The sequence below is a fragment of the Bombus pascuorum genome, chromosome 4 (genome assembly GCF_905332965.1).
Source record: "Bombus pascuorum chromosome 4, iyBomPasc1.1, whole genome shotgun sequence".
NCBI lineage: Eukaryota > Metazoa > Arthropoda > Insecta > Hymenoptera > Apidae > Bombus > Bombus pascuorum.
In genome coordinates, this window is record NC_083491.1 from 2,338,515 (window position 1) to 2,352,960 (window position 14,446).

Here is a 14,446-nt window from a genome sequence, read left to right on the forward strand (position 1 = left end):
TTTAATCGATTTTTTGTTCCAATAATTTTGATTTTAAATTGTTATTTTAATTACAGACAGCAAAATTCAGTAGGAATATATAATTACGTAAAAATGATTAATTATTGCTTTTTGAAATATTATAATTGTTGTAAATTATTAATCGTCGCTCAATTTCTTTTAATCGAGTAAAGAGAATATTTGGCTGAAGTAAGGGAATAAATTAATTAGTTTATATCACACAATATTCTCGGTTTTCCCAGGATTTTGTAAGAGTTGAAGAATTTCTCCGATAGATAAAACATTTCTCGATTACGATATGTATTGATACTAATATATGTTTCTTGTCTCTATCATGTAGTAGTAAATGATTGTTGATATCATTTCTTAATTTATGTATTCGTTTCTTTTTGATGGCAATAACATAAGAACGCTGATAAAACAGATTTAATCCGCACAAGTGAGATATTTTTATTAATTTTGCTGGTTTACTTTTTTTGTAATAATAATTCATTTCGTAAAAGGTAGAGAAGGACTAAAAATTAATAATTTTAATTATAGAAAATACATTCCTTATGAAAACAATATTGTCAACTTTAACCTTTCTCCTCAACTTCACTTTTTTTATTTTATTAAATTTTTTCTTAATTGAATCAACCTAAAATACTGATATTTGAAACATTATTAAAGAAATAACAAAAAGTACCAGAGAGAAGAATTATTGATATTCCTGTTATTTAACAATGCTTTAAAACGACCTATGGTCGACATTACGTCTAGTTGTTTAACGTGAAGAAATGTATAAAGAAAGTAAAAATATATTTTTGTAGCTCGTTATATAAACCGCGTAAAGCGCAAGAATTAAACGGCATTTAGGGACTTCTTTTTGTCGTTTAGTGCCTAAAATTAATAGACCCACCCACGATCATATAAACAGATCTCGACCATATTCATATAAACAGATCTCTCGACACTCATATACCTACATGATTATCCAAGCAGATCTTGATGATTATATACCAAAGCCTAGGAAATATCGTCCGAAAATTGAGTCGTAAAATATCAATATGGAAGGTTCTCGTTTTGCGCATGCGTAAAGTACTATGAATGCTTTAGACAGAAACGGGAACATTCTATTTATCTTTATCTGCCTCGCAAGAACGTGGACTTTATTGGCTCTTCGTGTTGATTTTTTATGATTAGACACAATTTTCGGATGGTTTTCTCTAACGAATATCGAGACCTGTTTATATATTTGTTTATATTGATTTATCTCCAGTATGTCTCCGGATCTCCAGTACGATCATATTACGCTATCGCGAAAACTTGCCTTCAATATAGTCACATAAATTTAAATTTAAATTTAAAACTGACTGATTGTATATACGGATAGAAAAGTCTGCATTGTTCACATATTTACCAAGAATGGCTAAATAAGAAAAAGCCAGAGCTCGAGAAATAAGAAGCACTTCATCAAGTAACGTCCAGTTGAGAGCCGCATTGACAATTGTGGAACAAGTCATCTATAATCTGTAAAGAAGTTTGGATTTTCTCGAGATCTTCTTCTTTAATAATCCATGTAAAGTTTTCTAAACGTTTCACCATCTCTCATGAGATATTTTTTTCGCACGTGCTAGTTTCTAAATACATACAATCTTGGAAAAAATCTTAGATTTGAACTACAAAAGTTCTTTCAATTTTCACGGACTCTGGCGAACAGAACGGTTTAGCGCACCATGTGCACCAATCCACTCACGCTTTTACCCTAAAATTACAAACGTTACCAGTAACGCTCATATGAAACAGGTCTGGACACTCACTAGGGAAAACCGTTCATCTTTTGATTCAAAAAATATCAAGATGGAGGGTAAGGAAAAGCCTCGTTCTGTGAAACAAACAGAAATAGATAGAGTGAGTCTGTCATTGTGTGAAATATTCATAATATCTATGCATATGTATATACGCGTTACGCTTGCGTAAAATGGGACCTTTTCTTGCTTTACATCTTGATTTTTTTCGACTCAAAAGATGAATGGTTCTATCAATGCTTTCAGTATCGAAGTGTCTATACTCCAGACGTGTTTATACGACCGTAGTCTCCAGTCGCCATAAGTTCCGATCAGTTTCGACGTTTTCGTGCCAAGTTTCGATTTAGTTGCTGTACAATAAAAAAAGCTTTCCGTGAATTGCATTTCAAAAGTGCAGCCGCTTCCTGGACATCCAGCCGTGAGTACTATCTTATTTCAACTACTTACGTTGACATTCTTATTTTCGTTCTATACTTTCGGAAAAATGTTGGATATTGCCGAGTGAGTTTTTCGGATTAATGTGTTTAATATATACAAACTTCTTCTATAGTTATTATGTTATCTTATCAGAAATTACTGTATTATCATAAATACAATTTTGAAGGATATATTCTAACTAAATTTAAATTTATACGTCTTCAATAATCATGGCGATCACATTTGGATGCTTATGAGAACGTTCTCCTGGAGTTTACAAACTTCTATATTTAATGAAGGCATTTTGAAGTTTTCGTCAGCATCATTAACCTATTTAAGGAAAAATCATTTAATCCCTGTCTTTTTCTTTATTATTGTGTTTAATCTCGGATAGATTAATGCATTTTATTTGGTCCAATTCGACTTCTTACAAACTTAATATATTCTCTCTTTTTATATACAAGTTTATATAGCACAATACTTTTGTGCACTATTTATATATTATGTAATAAGATGTATTTTCGATCACTCTGTATTTCATTTTGTGAAATATAATAAATATTGCAGTATGTTTGTTTTGGCTCTAGGTTATTTCCAACAACTACAGTTTTGATGTTTAAAACACATATCTGTTTTATATCATATGTTTTGTTGGATGTAATATCTTGGTATATTATAATACTGTTTATATTCTTCTAAGTTAATGAATTTGAATGTTTATAAAAACATATTAATTATACATATTCAAAACATATTTTTATATATTCTGAATGATATTTAATATAATAATTTTAATTCGATCTATTTCAAATCTACTTCTTTGTCCTTTAAATAATTTTACCATACATCTATTGAAAAATATAACGTAATTTTGGTTTTATATACAATTATTTTACATAACTTCAACTTTTAAAAGGTTTTATTTATACTTGATAGAGGGGACAGCATAAATATTGGCTAAATGTGAAAAATATTTATATATATTCAGTCTCAATATGAACCTAAATTTTTTAGAGTCTAATTATTACAGTAAATCTTTTTATCTATAGCTTCTTTTTACATATTACTGTGTATTAATGTTATATCGCATTTGTATTATCAGATATTTATTAATTTTCATATATTATTTCATACGTATTACTTATAAATGTGTTACTGATTTTAGATTCTTTTGCAAGATATTTTGTGAATGAGTGTACTTTATCTATCAAAGAAATATAGTATACATATATCAGTATATAAGCAAATAATTGCATAATTATAAAATTTACGTTGTTTGTATTTTAGCAATGTATCTTATATCTACAAAATTTGTAATGTTTTGCATTTAGTAACTTTTTGTAGGATATAATAATCATCTTATAACAATTTAATAAGTGCAGAAGATTAATATACTGAACATTTAACTTATTATATTTTTATGTTAATGTATTTGTACAAATATTGACAAATGTGTGTTTCTGATTTATACCGAACATATTTTGTATTATTTTATTGACTTGTAAGTATTCTGATGATGTGTAGTTCTCTCTATATCCATTTTACGAGTGTTTCTATTTCTTTGATCCTCTATATTTTACCTATTATGAAACAATAAAATCACTATTGAAATTTAAGAAATAAGTTTCTACATATTTTATTATTGTGGTGATTAAGAAAATTCTAGGTAATTTGTAACACATGGTTGAAACACATTTTATATTTATATACATAGTTTTAACTTTTATATTTTTGTAAAACTGTAAACCTTAATATTGACTAAAACTTACAGATATTTTTAAACTGCTGTATGTATAATTTTTATTAATATGTTTAATTAATAATTCCTGAGACATTTTTTCATTTATGTATGATTGGTGATTGTACCATAAAAGGAAAACAAATAACTGAATAGAGATTTTTACTATATTTTATACACGTATGTGGTGGTAACTCTATAACAATTTTCTTTGAATATAAAATAGCGTCCAAACGGACTGCGGCCCTTAAAACAGTTTGGAATGCACTAGCAAACCATTTGCTAGAGTGAGAGAGATTTAAAAAATGCAAAATTGGAACCAATGGCAATTGTCAGCTGGTGCTGTTGCTACTCCAATGCCACAACCACCAGTTGGTTATGCTGTACCAGGAACAGATCCTACAGCTATGATGCAGGCATACATGCAGTATTATAATCAACCAGTAAGTATTTTATTAAATATCTCTATCTAATATATGAAAAAAATAAATCTTGCATTAATTAATATATATGAAATTTTCTTTGAAAATTTGACATGTTAATTACAATTTTGTTATAATATTGTCATATGTACTTATTTTCCATTTAACTAATGAATTTATCAATTTATTTAACATAATATATAAATATTTCTATATTATATAATATATGTAGCATATAACAATTATACTGTTTTATTAGGCACCTAGTGGGTACACAGCTGAACAATGGGCTGCAGCTCAACAACAAAACTGGGCTCAGTGGCAGCAATGGCAGCAACAATATCAGCAATGGCAAGCACAGTATGGGGAGAAGGTATGTAAAAGGCATAAATAATACAAAAATGTATTCATTCATTAATTCAATTTTGAACTTTGTTTCAGTACCAAGAAACAATGAAACACATGTCAGCCCAGAACATGAGCTTAGCTAATCAGGTGTCACAGTTACCAATCGTACAACCTCCACCACCTCTTCCAAAGGAGGATACAAAACCGCCATTACCTCCTAATAATATGAACACATATCAATTTACAAGCATGCCTCCTCCACATCAAAACAATCTTCCATTATTTCCCGTCAAACAAAACGCGAATACACCAATGCAACAAACAAATATACAAAACTGTCCTCAAAACCCCCCTTTACCTCCAAATCAGCCACCATTACCTCCTGAAAATAACAATAGTAGTAAAGAAAATAATAGTTTAAATGGTAAACGCAGTAATAGTATCGGTAGTGAATCTAATAGTGTTAAAAAGTTGAAAATCGAAGATGAAGAACTAACTGAAGCCGAGAAAACATTTGACGCTCAGTTTAAACAGTGGGAGGAGCAGTTTAATAAGTGGAAACAACAAAATGCTAATCATCCAGACAAGGTAAGTGATATTACAATTATTATCACATATCGGCTACAGAGAAAATCAAATATGATGACTGAAACATCAGTAAGTGATTTACTGCTAGTTCTAGTTTTATTCGAAAAGGGATTATTTTATTATAGACCCAGTATAAACAATATGAAGCTAAATGGACATCCTGGCGAGAGAAGCTTATCGAACGACGTGAACAAATGCGTAGGAAACGCGAGCAACAAAAGCAAACTATTGTTAAAGTAGATGTTGAAAAGAATAAAGGCTCGTCTGGTGATGATAAGATACTGAACATTCTATCCAGTACAGAAAATCAAGGATTAATCAACAATTTATTGGGTATTGGAAAAACTCTTGGCTTAACTGCAAAGCAGAGTATTAACGTACCTCCACCGCCACCACCGCCACCAGCAACAGAAACAGTAGCGTCTAACATTCAAACAGCAACTTCCTCTCAAGTATCACAGTCGTCGACAACTCAGCTACCAGTCATGAACATGATGTCTTCTAATATGACTTCGTCACCTTGGAATTCTCAACAATGGACAGCACAGTATAATGCAGGCGTGAACGTATCGAACTTCTCTAACTTCCAAGCTATGACTGGAGTACCTCCACCTCCATTCAATATGCCACCAACTCAAATGCCTCCACCAAACTTTACACAACCGCCGCCGAATTTTCCAGCTATACCAAACTTTTCACAACCACCGCCGGGATTTGTTAGCAATGACTCACGACAGAATCACAACGTACGACCGCCAGTTCCACCCAACATGCAAGGAAGACCTCCTTCATTCGGAATGAATACCGGTAAAGGTCCAGATAATAATTTGATACACAACGAACGTCAAAATCAACCTGGTTCTATGAACAACTTTGACTCAGTAGGTCATCAGGGTAATTTCGGTATAAATGATGCTGGGCATCAAAAGGAAGGCATACCAGCAGAACGTTTTGGTCCAGATAGTATAAATGATCAACAAAGTAATCAATTTCGCAATGATATGTTTGGTCAACGAAATGAAAATTATAAATTAAATGATGAACGAGTATCTGAAACCGAACAATTTAGAAGAGAAGATAGGAACTATCAAGAACACGGAAATAATCAGTTCAATCAACAGAAAATGAACTTTAACAACGAGAGATTTGCTTCTGGAAACGATCGGTTTGGGCCAGGAAACAATCGGTTCGGTCCAACGAACGATAGATTCGGACCTGGAAACGAGCGGTTTGGGATGACAAATGATCGATTTGGACCTGGAGATAACAGATTCGTCGTTGGAAATGATAGATTTGGACCAGGAGGTGACAGGGTAGGACAAGGAACTGAACCTGTTAATGATCGTTTTGGAACAAACAATAATCGATTTGGTCCAAATAATGAACCTTATGGTCCTGGGGGTGATAGGTTTAATAGGAATAGTATGGATCGTTTTGACCAAAAAGACGTAGTAGATAATAGACGTGATAGTTTTCTAAATGTTTCAAGAGGTTTCAGTAGGAATAATCAATTTGAACCACCAGATAAATTTGCACCAGAACTAAAGAAGCTTATGGAAAAAAGGAGAGCTGCGATGGACGTATTCAAACCAAGTTATTTTGATTCTGATAAAAGTAGCAGCGTTAGTTCACTGAGTGAAAGCTTTAAGAAGATTACAGGTGAGTCTCCATTCATGAAATCTGCTGGAAACCAAAATTTGGGACCTCGTGGATCTTCTAACTTTGGACCAGGCGCACCTGGTAATTACAGAATACCTGGAGATTTTAAGCTTCATGGAAATCCTGACTTTGGACCGCGTGCTCTTCTAGGAATTGTACGCAACAATTCGTTCGATTCGCGGGATTCATTCAAAGGATCGAATTCTAGTTCACAACAAATGCAAGATCTTATGCATACCGAACCTAGATCGGAAATGGTGAATATTGGAAACGACACGAATGTGAAGAACGAGGTTAAAAATGAATCTACTACTGCAGTAGAACAAATTGCGGTAAATAATTCGAAATCGACTGAACAAAACGTCGATAATGCACAAAAAGACAGTTCTGAGAATTATTCAATACAGAAAGACATTCCATTATTAGAAAAACCACCTTGGGTTAACGCTCAACTTCCTGAAGATAGCTTATTGCAGAAGGATAGTACTAAGGAAGAAGAAATTCCGTCTACAAACTATAGCTCAGAACAGGATCCACAGAATGCCTTCAAAGAACAAACAGAGGCAAAGCAAGAACTATCTAATAATGATAGTGAAAATACCGAGAAAAAACCTGAAGTGTTACCTTTTATGGGAGAAAATGATCTAAAACCTGAAGATTTAAATATGGAGCCACCGCCTGAATTACCCAATTTAGGTCCTGTTCTTACAGACACTAATGAACCTACTGATTCTGTACAAAGAACAGATGAACCATATGATGGAAAAGAGTCTTCCTTGAAATCGTTTGTAAGTAACACTGAATCTTTTGAACCAAGAGGACCGTTTGATTCTACATTTGGTCCAAGGGGAATGCCATTTAGACCAAGTACACCTTTTTTGAGTCCTAGAGGTCCTAACAATGTAAGATTTCCTATGTTTGATCCACCATTTAATTCTTCTGATCCAAATCCGTACTCATTAGGTCCTCGTGGACCCAATGATGTACAATTTGGTCCAAGAGCTTTGAATGATGGGCAGTTTGACCCAAGAGGCCCGAGCGATGGACAGTTTGGTCCAAGAGCTTCGAATAATGCGCAATTTGGTCCTCGAGGTCTTGGTGATGGACAATATGGCCCTCGAGGTACTGGTGATGGACAATACGGTCCTCGAGGTACTGGTGATGGACAATATGGCCCTCGAGGTACTGGTGATGGACAATTTGGTTCAAGAGCTCCCAATGATGGGCAGTTCGGTCAACGGGTTCCAAACGATGCACAATTTGGCCCAAGGGGACCTAATGATGGACAATTTGGCCCTAGAAGTGTCAATGATGGAATGTTTGGACCAAGAGGTCCTAATGATGGACTATTTGGGACGAGAGGTCCCGTTGAAAATCAATTCGGATTAAGAGCTCCTAATAATGCACAGTTTGGACCTAGATCTTCGAATATTGGACAATTTGGCCCCAGATATGATGCTCAGTTAAGTTTAAGCAGACCTAATGATGGACAATTCGGTCCTAGAGCGACAAACGATGGTCAATTCGGGCCCCACGGGCCTAATAATAGACCATTTGATAATCGAGCTCCTTGCGATCAGTTTATGCCCAGAGGACTTAACGAAGGACAGCCAAGATTTTCAGGACTCAACGATAGACTTTTTGGTTCACGACGCAATGATCCACCTTATCAACGAAGTCCAGGTGGTTCGAAAGGTGCAAACGACGGCCAATTTCCAAATAGATTTAATGAGAAACAATTTGATAATTCTACTGATGGATGCTTTGGTTCACAGAGTTCTAATGATGCATATTTTGGTCCACGAGGTCCAATAGGTAGCTCAAATGACACTTCTTTCTTATCTCGAGGTCAACCTGACAGATCTTTTGATAACCGACAACTTGATGTCAGAGGAATTGGAGAACTTAGATCAAAAGGACCAATTGATAATAATTCTGGTTCCAAGATACAGGGTACTTCAGAAATAAGTGGTGATGGTGGAGTATTCACTAATAATGAGCAAATATCAATTGATGAAAGTATGCAACAGAGGCAATTCGATTCTAATGATGCACAGAACTCAGTCTGGAGGCAACCATACTCTAAAAACAGCTTCGGAGATGTAGATCAAAGATCTGGAAGAGGCTATCTTGATAAATCCATGTTGCCTCAAAATGAATCATTTAATCAGAGTATAGCGAACGACATCGAACGACGATCTCCTAAGAATGGAAATAAATGTAACGTTCCTGATAAAAGATCAGAGAGAAATATAAACGATATAACGGTGAGTGATTACAAGACTGGATACACAGAATCTTCATCAGGTTCTGATTATACAAAATTCGATAACTCTAATATATACGTGAAACGACCTATGGATAACAGACAAAGCCAAGTTAGGTGTTCAGCTGTGAAAGAATTTTGTATAGAGAAACAATTTAATTATAATCATAGCGGGGCTAGCAGCGACAAGAAATTTATCGAGCATATACCTGCTAAAGTAATAGATTACGCCCACACTTCCCGATCATCGAATCAAGATCACTTAACTCCTGTGCAATGTTTCGACTATGGACATGGCAATTTAAAACCTCTAGTGCCAGAGCATGAAGTGTACCCAAAGAAAGATTTTAGAAATTGGGAGGAGAACGAACAGAATTTAAAAGATTATACAGAGAAAATCAGGAGGTACGAACGTTATGCGAACAAAACAGAATCTAGACACCCTCGAGACTACAAACAAAGAAGAAATAGCGAAGAATTCATAGACGATAGAAAACCTGAAAGGGAACGCAGAGAGAAGGAGGACTATAAAGCGAAAGAACGTGATGATAGGATATTTGATCATACGTCTGACAAAGATCAAGATAACCGCTATGATAAGAGTCCCATTAAAGGTAATTTGATGTTAAGTTGTAAAAATATACAGTTTTTCATTTCAAATATTACTATTGGGATCTCTAAAAATATATTCAGAAAAAATACATAAGTATTTATTGGTATTTAGTTATTAAATTGTATAGACAATTTTATGTTTATTATCATTTTTCCCAAATGTAGAAAGAACACGGGAAAGATGTGAACCGTCTCAAAAGGAAACGACTAAAGAGAATGACAAAGATGAAGACAGGTACAATACAACAAATATATTATTTATAAATTTATCTGCGTACTTATGTATATAAATAAAGTACCGTAAATTATTATTCATATTGTTTAACATTAATGTGAATTAATTACGTTTGAAAATATATAACTTTATTTAGATCGAAAGGAAATATAAACTGGCAGGAGAATTCAAACAAGAACGTCATAGATACAAAGCCATCAGAGACCAGGTATGCTTTTTTGATTACTAAATGCGTTCTAAATGTTTTAGTCTTTGAAATATTGTAAAATAAACGCTTTCATGACTTTTGTGTTCTTAAATTTACATTTTGATACACATTGGTGACCATCTGTAGATATAATATTTCTGATAAGTATTGCATTTTACATAAAGTATGAAGACTTATTTATGCAAATTCATACCCTTTCTCTCTCTCTCTCTCTCTCTCTATATATATATATATATATATATATATATATATATATATATATATATATATATCTGTCTCTCTCTTTCTCTGTTTTTAAACTGCTAAAATGCAGTTGCAAAATGTCATTATACATACTTTTATTCATTGTGTCAATATTATTGGCACATAAAAATATTTCGAAAACCATTGGTTTTCTTCATTAACAATGTTATATATACATATATACATGTATTTTTATGTGGCTATATTATTAATGCCACTATATTGATTAATATTATGTAACCACATATTAAACTACGAAAATTTTATTTATACGCGTAATGCAAATGAAAACTATTTCTGAAAATTATTTATGCTTCTACTATTTTATAATATATATCTTAAAATTTTTTAGAATTAAACGCACGGATCACATAGCAGCATAATACAAACACGTTTCATTTTAGTCTGTTCGTATTATGTGCAAACATGTTTCTTGTGATTTAATTCATTTACTTTAATAAGATAACATGGAAAAACATTTGCTATTTTCAGGTGATGGCTATTTTTTAAAATAGCTTCCAGAAGGTTTCACTTATTTACTATGTTTAATACAATTTTGAAACTTTTTAATATCGTAATACCTTGTGCAAGAAACATCAAATATAGCACATTTAAATTTGAATATATCAGTCCTTACTACTTACAATTATTTATCTCTATTGTTATTTCTTTTCCGTTATGTTGTACAAAAGAGTATTATATGTTCTTTATTCTATACTTAAAGATTATAAGTAGATTATATAAAAACCTTTTAAATAAGTTGACATTGTTTATTACAGTGTTACAGATGCTCAGCATAATGTGTTGGAATCTACACCAAAAACTTTGGAATTGGCAAAAACACCGAACTGCACAATGGTGGATGACTTATTATGCCCTCCAGGTCGTCAGAACAGACCACCAAAAATAGCTATAATTTTAAGGGGTCCACCAGGCAGTGGAAAATCTTTTGTGGCAAAACTTATTAAGGTAAAGTTATATTTATTAAGATATAATTTACTTTGTCTTATAAATAACGATACAATTTCGAACATATCTTTTTATAGGATAAGGAAGTTGAACAAGGAGGTTCTGCACCACGAATATTAAGTCTTGATGATTATTTCTTGGTAGAGAAGGAGATAGAATCCACAGATGATAACGGAAAGAAAGTTACGGTTAAGGTATAAAATAAATTATTACTTTTTTAATTAAATTTAAAGTTTTAAGCACAAATAAATTGCAGCACTTTTTGATTTAATAAACATTACAGGAAATGGTCTATGAGTACGAGGAAGCAATGGAGCAAAGTTACATCACATCTCTTGTTAAAGCTTTTAAAAAGAATATTATCGATGGTTTCTTTAATTTCATTATATTGGATTGTATCAACGAAAAAATATCCGATTATGAAGAAATGTGGAGTTTTGCTAAAACAAAAGGCTTCAAAGTAAGTTTTCATTGCAACATCAAAATTTGAATAAATGAGAACAGAGAACAATTCTTTGTTGATATTTTTTTAAAATATTTATAGGTGTATGTTTGTGAGATGGAAATGGATTTACAAATTTGTTTAAAAAGAAATATTCACAATCGTACAGAAGATGAAATAAATAGAATTATAGATTATTTTGAGCCAACTCCAAGTTATCATCAAAAATTGGATGTTAATTCTATGTTACAGGAACAAGCAATCGAAGAAGTATACTTTTTTTTTATTAGGTTGTATATTTATCTTTTCAGATTCATGTTAATTATTTACCTGATTTTAGGTTCATATGGAAGACACTGAAGAAACCCAGGAGAAATCTCCACAACAAAATGAAGATAGTCAAGATAGTCAAGATGATATTCAAGATACTATTGTAATTTATCAATTTCATACATATATATTTTTATAAATATTAAGTTCATGATATATATACATATACATATGTATATGTATATGTATATGTATATTTATATGTATATGTATATATACTGTTATCCATTTATAGGGGGTTAGCAAGTGGGAACGTATGGAAGCAGAGGACAAATTAGGTACGTTATTATATACTTTATAAGATATTAATATATCTTACAAACAATCTATATCTTGTCTAACGTTATTAATTATATCAATTTAAAATAGATCGTTTGGATGGGCTTGCAAAAAAGAAAAATGAAGGAAAGGTGCAAACTATGAAAGATTTCCTTCAAGTTCCTGACTATTATAATATGGAAGATACTTCTGGTAAAAAACGTGTAAGTATATTTTTGTTTGATTTATCGATAAAATATACAGATAAATTTATCATGAACTGTTGGATTTGATAGGTACGTTGGGCAGATTTGGAAGAACGTAAAGAACAAGAAAAAATGCGCGCTGTAGGATTTGTAGTCGGTCATACAAATTGGGATCGTATGATGGATCCCACAAAAGGAGGAAGCGCCTTAACACGCACAAAGTATATATGATTTAACTTTACCTCTAGGTTATCTAGAAAAAATTATAAAAATTGATATTATTCGCGTGTAAGTTCTAGTCTACAAATTTACACGATTATTTATTAAGACCCGTAAGAATGAATCTTTTTGCATTTTTACAAAGAGCGAAGAATACTTCGTATTTAGAGATAAGATGTATGTAAAAGTGGAATTATAGAATTTACGATTAATTAAAGCTTGTGTAAAAAGTTGTATTACATAACATCAGAAAGAGTGTTTATGTTGCAGTATTATTGATATCGTATAAAGACTGTTCTTTTATCATAATTGAATTAAATGTTGCAATTAAATGTTACAATTTTATAAAATTTCTTACGAATCTGTTAATGTTGTGATATCTTTGCAAAGAAATACTCTTAAAATTCGGCAAATCTTATATTATTGTATTGACAATAATTTCTAACAATTTATTTCAATGAAAAACATATACAATGCCAAAGCATTACGTTTGTATCTATGTAATTACACATATGTTTGTATATGTATCCATAAATTGTTTTTTTCTTTTCCTCTTCGGAAAAGAATATTCAAATTTCATTTTAGAAATTGCGTATAAGGTGATGTATGAGCATCATTTTAATTTTCCTATAGACTATAATGTGTATTTTTACAAATGTAAAAGATATCTTTTTGTACATTTATACATGAACAGTATTTTTTCTGATCTAATTTTTTTTAATTATATAAAAATTTCCTAAAATCATGGATGTTGTTTTATTCTAAGTATTTAGAGTGTCGTTGTTACTATAAGTGTTTTTTCTTTAATATATATCTTTATACAGATATTAAATATTCAATGCCTTATATGATCATTATTATATTGCAGGTTTTTCTCACTATCATAATGTAATTTTTATTCGACTACAGTAGTGTACAGAAGTGAACACGAGATGTCTTCGAACTTTCAAATTCTTCAGATGATGTATGGTTCTAATATAGCCTTATAGAAAATCTAGGCTAGTGTAAATCTTGTTAATTTATGTAAAGCATGCTGTAATTATTGTACATAATATTAATGAAATTGTTTTCACGATACATTTCTATATTTACTTCATGCATAATAATAATAATGTATAAGATAAACTAAATGCTTAAATATACGTGATAAACGTACACTGCCCGTTCAGGATTGTAGCATTATGAAGATATACTCATTATTCGATTCAAAGAATAATTGTATCGTTAAAGTAAAAAAAGAGAATAATAAATTGTAGAAAATTGTTTAATACTTTATAATTATTATTATAATTACATTAGATTTGTTTTTCGAAAATAGAAAAATGTTTACTTGCAAATTTATACGATGTTGAATATTTAATAGAAAAAAAATGTACAAACATGCATATATGTATATAATTATGATACTTTTCAATCATACTTTTTAAATCGATATTTTGGACAAAAATGTTAAATTAATCTTTTTTTTATATGTATATATATAATATCGTATTTAAATT

General features: G+C 31.5%; 1 protein-coding gene across 3 annotated transcripts; it reads left to right on the forward strand.

The window, feature by feature from the left end:
- The first annotated feature begins 1,778 nt into the window (after positions 1-1,778).
- LOC132906525 (uncharacterized) lies at positions 1,779-14,215 on the forward strand. Of its 3 annotated transcripts, none has more exons than XM_060958787.1 (17): positions 1,779-1,890; positions 2,034-2,205; positions 4,169-4,385; positions 4,624-4,737; positions 4,806-5,300; positions 5,426-9,839; positions 10,003-10,072; positions 10,209-10,280; positions 11,303-11,492; positions 11,570-11,686; positions 11,776-11,952; positions 12,037-12,204; positions 12,275-12,367; positions 12,500-12,542; positions 12,634-12,746; positions 12,819-12,949; positions 13,816-14,215. In XM_060958787.1, the coding sequence occupies exons 3-17, from the start codon at positions 4,248-4,250 to the stop codon at positions 13,832-13,834; spliced, it is 6,354 nt and encodes a 2,117-aa protein (XP_060814770.1). In that variant the 5' UTR covers positions 1,779-1,890; positions 2,034-2,205; positions 4,169-4,247; the 3' UTR covers positions 13,835-14,215. The 3 variants fall into 3 exon arrangements, with proteins under 3 accessions (XP_060814770.1, XP_060814771.1, XP_060814769.1); XM_060958788.1 differs by having other exon boundaries at positions 1,835-2,205; positions 5,426-8,081; positions 8,142-9,839; XM_060958786.1 differs by having other exon boundaries at positions 1,835-2,205.
- The last annotated feature ends 231 nt before the right edge of the window (positions 14,216-14,446 follow it).